Source organism: Anarrhichthys ocellatus, unplaced genomic scaffold (genome assembly GCF_004355925.1).
Source record: "Anarrhichthys ocellatus isolate YVR2014 unplaced genomic scaffold, GSC_Weel_1.0 scaffold4, whole genome shotgun sequence".
Lineage (NCBI taxonomy): Eukaryota > Metazoa > Chordata > Actinopteri > Perciformes > Anarhichadidae > Anarrhichthys > Anarrhichthys ocellatus.
Genome location: NW_022280034.1, coordinates 9934420 through 9941953, shown reverse-complemented (window position 1 = coordinate 9941953; position 7534 = coordinate 9934420). Strand labels below are relative to the sequence as shown.

The following is a 7534-nucleotide window of genomic DNA, read 5'->3' as shown; positions in this document are numbered from 1 at the left end:
TAAATGTGTTTTAATGGTCTATATTATTATTATTAAAATTATCATTTTAATTTGTGTCAAGTTTAGTTTAGGTTAGCTCAATTCATGTCCATTCTTAGGAAGGTGTTTTCCATCAAAACGACAAAGAGTCGTTGAACATAACATTTATCTCTAAAAGCAAACCACAGCTTTGCTGACTTGACTTTGTGGTTTTTACATCCAAATTGTTAGTGCTGTTCACGTCACAGTGGTGCCACCAAGAGTGACTCAGATGTATCCATAATCCAGTTTAATCAACATGTGTGTCATGTCGCTGCCCAGAAAGTGAGTCTTCAGGTTAATGATACAATGAACGGAGCAGCTCCAGCATTTGTGTCATCAAAATGACTCTTCTGTGTCTCAAATCCAGGCTGAACTGTCCAAGATCACAGGTTTCTATTCCTGACTTCTGTCTCAGGGTTGATTTTTTCCTTAAGTACACAGTGAAATGGCTGGCACAGCAGCGTGGCGTCTGAATCCATGTGACATTATCTGTTATGACTTTTAAGGTGTTCCGACACGGCGATCGATCGCCTATTGAGTCGTATCCCAGTGATCCTCATGGGGAGAAAGTGTGGGGTCAAGGCTTCGGACAGCTGACTGAGGTACTGGGTGTTACTCTGTGTGTGTGTGTGTGTGTGTGTGTGTGTGTGTCACCGTTAACATTTTGTCAAGCAGGATTTGGCCAACAAACAACCAAATATGAAGAGCTTTTAGATGTATATAGTGTATAAAATCCACCAATCCATCACATTTTCAGGCTTACTTACAGAAACACAGCAGCAAAACCAAAAACATAACAATAAAACCAAAAACTATTTAAAAATATTACTATAATTTTTTTAATAGTTTTGTGTTTTGCACCTCAGGGCCACTATACTGGAGCCAGTGACACACTAACTATACAAGTCCATAGTTCAAAATGCAAATGACTCTTCATACATAATTTGACAAGAAAGTCACTTACAGAGTAAATACACCAAAGGCACACATTAGCTTTGGTGTCACAGTATGTTTCACTTATGATCTGTACGACACAAAATCAGTCAAGTCTTAAAAATGAAAGAAATGCTTGTTGCAGACTTATAATTAAAGTCCTTCCTACTGTGACTTTGTTCTGGCCTGGAGGCCCTGTATAATGGGTGAAATGTGTTAATTTATGTAAATAAGTTGAATTTGATCTTAAATCAGCCAAATCTGTAGCGAAAGGTCAGATTCGACAAAGATTAACATTGCTGGCAATTTTCCTTTCAGCTGGGCATGAAACAACAGTTTGAGCTGGGCAGGTTTCTAAGGAGGCGTTATGGCAACTTTCTCAGTGAGGACTACAACAACAAAGAGGTGTATTTGTGTATGGAGACATGTATGTGTATGTGTGTGTGTAATTCAGTTTTTTCTGACGTACCCTGAGCCTGTGTGCTTCAGTGTCACCTAACGCTGTTGTTGCGCGTGCCCTCGGCCCAACATCTGAAATCATGTGCAAGCCACCCCCTGTACCAGCTCTTACAACACACACTAAGCTAATGAGCATGACTCATGTTGGTGATATCACTGCCATGGCCTTTATGTGCTGTAACACGTGGGCCACCATGTACACGACAGTTGGCAACACGCATGTTGGGCTGCATGTTCAGCATACTGTCATTATTAAGATTACATTTCTGTCTCTGTTTTCTTTACACTCGCTGTCTTCTGTTTTTCTGTCTCTTATCCCCCCCATCCTTGCGTTCAGTCCTCTCTTCTCCATCTCTTAAATAACACGCAATTATCACAAAAAGAACAGCTCTTCTCAGTACCTGTCATTGGCGATTTGTCGCCCAAGTCTCCGTCAACTTGCACTGTACCTTTCCCCGCGCTGCCATGTCTGTTTTAATTTGACAAAAAGGGGATACAAAAAAAAGAAGCATTCTTGGCATCACAGGAACATCCAACCTTATCAGCGTGAGCAAAAACCTGACACGGGGTGACAGAGAGATATAGATGTGCGAAGGCTGTTGTCAGAAGAGATCACAGTAGGACGGATCTTTTTCCCCCCTCCTTCTCTCATCCCTTTTGCATCTCCTTTGACTCCCCTCCTCCTCATGTTAAGGGAATACCTCAGTTGACTTACAGTTAACTCGTGATACGCTGCTGCTTTGCTGGGTACAATTATTTTTGCATCTTTATTGAATAAATATAGAAACAGAAGTATGTGCAGCTCCACTTCCCGAATGCGTTTCCAAGTGCATTTTCACATTCCACAAAATGTCAGCCGGATTTTCCCATTTAGAAGAACACGGTTGGAATCAATGTCAGGCCTAGTACCAACATATCGAATCATTTTAATGACATGTTCCCTCCATGTTTCCAACAGTTCTATGTGAGGAGCACTGACTACGACCACACTCTGATGAGTACCCAGGCATGCCTCGCTGGGATGTTCCCCCCAACCAGACGCCCGCCTCCCATCGTGCCCCAGTTACTGTGGAGGCCTATTCCAGTGCACACTGTCCCCAGGGCCCAGGACAAGGTGGGCTGCTGAGCCACATCAATACTTCCTTTCACATGGCAGCCACACTCTAAATAGAAACTTGTATAACTTAATCTGAGTCGCTCTCTGTCGCTCTGTGTTGCTGTCTGCATTCGCCTCAGCTGTGAACCTGCCCTGCTGAAATATACAACTGTTTTAAAGTGTGAAATGAACATATAATTGTGCCCAGAAGACTGCAGTACCTGCAGTGAATGTGCATTATTTCAACTGATGTTGTGCTGTTGTTTTCGACTTCTCAAGCTGTTAAAGTCTCCAGGCAAAGACTGTCCAAGGTTCAGAGCTCTGATGACGGAGACCTTTGAGAGCGAGCACTACCAGAGGTTCCTCAGGGCTCACCAGGTAAGACAAACCACAGAAGAAGACAGTCATCGAAATACACTGTACTGTAACTCATCCTCAGTATCTGTTCTATGACGTGAACGTTCTACTCACAGCTCGGTTTGTAGTAAACATCACTTTTCCATGATTCATGTGCCTGTTAACCACTAAAAACTTGTTTGCTAGTCTGTTGTTTTTTTAATCATCTGAATCATAGAATTAGAACGGCTGTGAATAATACTTTACCTCACCTCAGATGCTTCTTTTCTGCTTATCCGTGCCTTGATTTGTAAATGAACAAACGCTGTGAAATGCACATTTGTGTAAGAAAGTGACATATATAGTTCACGGTTGCGGGTGCCAACGTTATCGGCACCTCCAGTGGACGTGACAGTTATGCTGCAGACATCATGTCCTCTCAGTGATTTTCTCAGGCACGGTGACTCCAGTGCCTCGAAAAAGCTGCACAGTGCAATCTCTCTCACATTCTCAGAGACGCTAATTAACGCTTGGATTGAATTAGATTAAGAATTACAATGAAAGGGTTTAATTAAACAGAGTCCCATGTGCTGCCTATTAAGGTGGTGTTTGAGATCAGCACAGGGCCTCCTGCATTGAATTTTCACACCCTCTGCTGGAGGCACACTACCTGCAAGTTGGATGCAGTAACCAAAATGGTGCCATTTTTCAATGTGTTGTCTGACCGAAGGTTGAAGTGAGCAACACTGAATCAATAAAGAATACAAATCCATTCAATTAACCAACTAACGTCTGCAATTCTGTAGTTATTTACAGTGCATCTGCAAAAACATCACTCATACAAATGGTAATTTAACCGTTTTTCTTCAAACATTTTCCCTGACAATGATGAGTTGAGGGTTGTGATTAGTGGTACATTAGTGCAATTTCAAGATACTTATACTTGAGTATTTTCATTTTATGGTACTTTACACTTAAACCCCACAACATTTCAGGGGGTACATTTTAGTACACTATCTCGGTCAGCATGTGCTCTTTGGATCAGAGGCGATCCGTAGGGATAATTGCCATTTCCAAATTAATTGAGTTTAAATGAGGATTTTTTTTCTATATTTTACAGCTGGTTACTACGACAATTTTACACCAAAAAATCACATGATAAGTGTATACAATACAATGTAGTGTTAAAGATGAGTGGGTTCCTGCCTTTTTGACTTCATGACCCCTTCCAAAGAAGTATCGTCTAATTTGAGCCCCTTGTCAAATTTCAGATGTTCCCGTCTAAAACTTCTCACATGTTTTGATTACAATGACTTAAAGATGTGTCATATCATTTACAGAAAAGCAAAACTTGAAGTCCATAATATGCATAACAAAAATCTAATATCATTGATCCCCATCGTAACCGGCGGATTAATGTTGTTACCCTTTGAAGGCCCCGACCCGCAGGTTGGGAACAACTGGATTAAACTACCAAACTGTATAAAAAGCAGTTAAAACTAGCTCCATCTTGGGCCAACTTCAACAGTAAAATGTTATAATGTGTGATTTTGACTGCTTGTCATCAAGTATTTGTAATGAATTGTTTTGATACTTTTACATGAGTAAAGGATCTGAATATTTCTTCCACCACTGGTTATATGTAATGTTCTCACCTTTTCTGCACATTGCAGTACTTTGTGGAGGGACTTTCCAACCACACTGGCTACCCCGTCTCCAAACTGGTTGGCAAAAAAATATGGAGGGTCTACGACACTCTTACCTGTCAGGTATCCTTGATGTTTCACACATAGACACACACATAAACACAATTATACTCTCTGTGTTCCGCAGTTTACAAATGCTTCAATTACTCATCAAAACACCAGCAGTGAGAGTCAAACAGAAAGAGGGGAAAGAGAAGGGATCGGTTTTCTTCAACACTTCAGAGAGATGGAGAGGGGGCTGGAGCGTGGGGAAATCATTTTTATACATACAGTAAGACATGAATAGGACAACATATTGAAATAATAATTAAAGCGTTATGAGATGGGTGGATTCTAGGCTGAATACGCTCATTCACACTTGCAAAATGAGCATCTGTTATCTTTAGACCGGCTCTAAAAATAGCCTTGGATGATAGAAACGATGAAACACGGCCATTTAAAACCCTTTTGTTTGGGATTCATGTATTGTGTAATGTGATTATTAGCGTGATGTATGGTAGTGAATGTTATTTTCTTGTGCAGCTGATTCATAACTTGACTCTCCCACGCTGGGCCACCCAAGATGTTCTGGACACCCTGAAGAGAATTGCATCATTTGAGGTCATGTACAGCATTCTCAGTCACAAGCGCAAAGAGAAGGCCAGGCTCTCGGGAGGTGAGGATTCCCATTAGAGGCAATTCACATAGAGCAATGTTATCAGAGTAAAAAAACAAATCTCAGTGTATCTAATGTGACTGCTGGCAGAGGCTTTGTTTATGCTTCAGACAGTGCTGGGCCGGGCCTCCCCAAAAGCACATTAGCACATATGAGCTAATGGGACAAAGATGTTCACAGTGCTAAGACATGATGCTCCGTAAGGTCAAAACGAGTGTGTTGGTGGGAAAATGTATTTGTACTGTTGACACTTATGTTAATTCACCAGGGGTGCTGCTGAATGCCATTCTGAGGAATTTCTCCAGGGCTGTAGAGCAAGGGAGCACTCTCAAATTCATTATGTACTCAGCTGTAAGTTCAATGTTTGGGCACAAACACACATTCCTAATCTATCGTGCAAACCGTTGTTTCACATAATGTATCGCCTCCCTCCCTTGATGTTTCTCGTTCCAGCATGACTCTACCCTCATCACCCTCCAGGCGGCTCTGGACGTGTACAACGGCCTTCTTCCTCCTTATGCTGCCTGTCAACTCTTTGAGTTCTACCAGGAGTATGATGGGTAATGACGCCCTGCCTGCCCTTTGCATATTTAATTTCACTATCTAGGTCAGATGTTCCAGCCATATTTTTAGCAATCGCATTCAACTGTTTAGCCGCAGCAAACCATTTAGGTACATTACTGTTTTTGCTTTTCAATTTGATAGAAATATGGGAGCCATCCAGGACTGCAATAGCCAAATTAGCAGATGAAACAAACATAATTTACATAACCTCCTACTTGACCTCAATGCAGCCTTTGAAACCATCCTCCTCTCCCTTCTTGAGTCCTCCCTCCATATCACTGGCACAGCCCTCTCCTGGTTCCAATCATACCTCTCCGACCACCAACAGCTCATTAGCATCAATACATTCAACTCCAGTCTCTCAAGGTGTCCCCCAAGGTTTGGTACTCGGTCCCCTCGTCTTCATCCTCTACATGCTTGGTAACATCATACACCACCATGGTCTTCATTTTCACTGCTATGCTGACGACACCCAGCTCTACATCTCCACCAAATCCATCACCCCCACCACCATCACCAACTGCCTCACAGATATAAAGACCTCGATGCAAGCCAACTTTCTCAAAATCAACAGCGACGAATCTAAAATCCTCATCGTCGGTCCCAAACCACTGAACAAATTCCACCACAACTTCTCCATCTGCATCGATGGCACCAGTGTTCCTGCTTCAACAAAATATTCGTAACCGTAGTATCCTTTTTGATCAAACCCTCTCCTCCTCGTCCACGCCTTCATCACCTCTCGACTGGACTACTGCAACGGCATCCTGTACGGCACATCCACCAAGATCATCAACAAACTACAATGCATCCAAAACTCAGCTGCCCATCTGCTTTCCCACTCCCGCAACAGAGATCACATCACCCCAGTCCTTCAAAACCTCCACTGCTCCCCATACAGCAAAGAATAGTTAAAGATTCTCCTCATTACATACAAAGCCCCTCACAACCATAAGCCCCTTCATACCTTTCGGACCTCCTGCACCGACACACTCACACCCTCAGATCCACCGACGCCAACCTCCTTACCCCCCCTACTCTGTCCAAGCATCGGACCTGGGGGGACAGGGCCTTCTCTATCGCTGCCCCCTCCCTCTGGAACTCTCTCCCCCAGCACTTCAGACATTCTCCGTCACTCGCCACTTTCAAAACTGCAATTAATACTCACCTATTTAAATCAGCTTTTATCCTGTGATGCTAGTATGAATATTTTTGTTTTGTTTCTTACTGTTATAATATCATCTCTCTGCCTCGTTTGTATTGTTATTGATTTTATTGTTTCTGTTTTTAGTATGCAAAGTGCTTTTGAGCACCTTTTAAAATGTTATACACATAAAATGTATTATTATTATTATTATTATTATAACACTTACCACAAGTGTGTGTCATCTCGCTGTGTTTCCCCCCAGTTCCTATTCTCTGGAGCTGTATTACCGCAATGACTCCTGGCACGACCCTTACCCCAACCCTGTGGCAGGATGCAACGGGTTGAACCCCTGCCCTTTGTCCACGTTCACTGAGCTGGTGCGGGACGTGGTGGCAGAGGACTGGGAGGCTGAGTGTGGGTTCAGGACCAGATTGTCAAGCACAGGTGAAGAAGTGAAATTCGATATATTCTCATGACTTCTATTTCAACAAATATTTTTGGCCTTGTTAATGCATCACTGCAATATGTTTATTCCTGTATTTACTTTAGGGACCAGCCAAGCGGATTTTCAGCACAAACTGTCTGATTTAAAAATATCATGTTTTTTGGAAATCTTC

At 42.4% G+C, this 7534-nt stretch overlaps 1 protein-coding gene across 1 annotated transcript; it reads left to right on the top strand.

Annotated features, from left to right (window-relative positions):
* The first annotated feature begins 204 nt into the window (after positions 1–204).
* On the top strand, positions 205–7463 carry LOC116381390 (testicular acid phosphatase homolog). Its single transcript, XM_031843512.1, has 9 exons — positions 205–623; positions 1273–1359; positions 2372–2527; positions 2789–2887; positions 4519–4614; positions 5074–5206; positions 5475–5557; positions 5660–5766; positions 7180–7463. The coding sequence occupies exons 1-9, from the start codon at positions 516–518 to the stop codon at positions 7391–7393; spliced, it is 1083 nt and encodes a 360-aa protein (XP_031699372.1). The 5' UTR covers positions 205–515; the 3' UTR covers positions 7394–7463.
* The last annotated feature ends 71 nt before the right edge of the window (positions 7464–7534 follow it).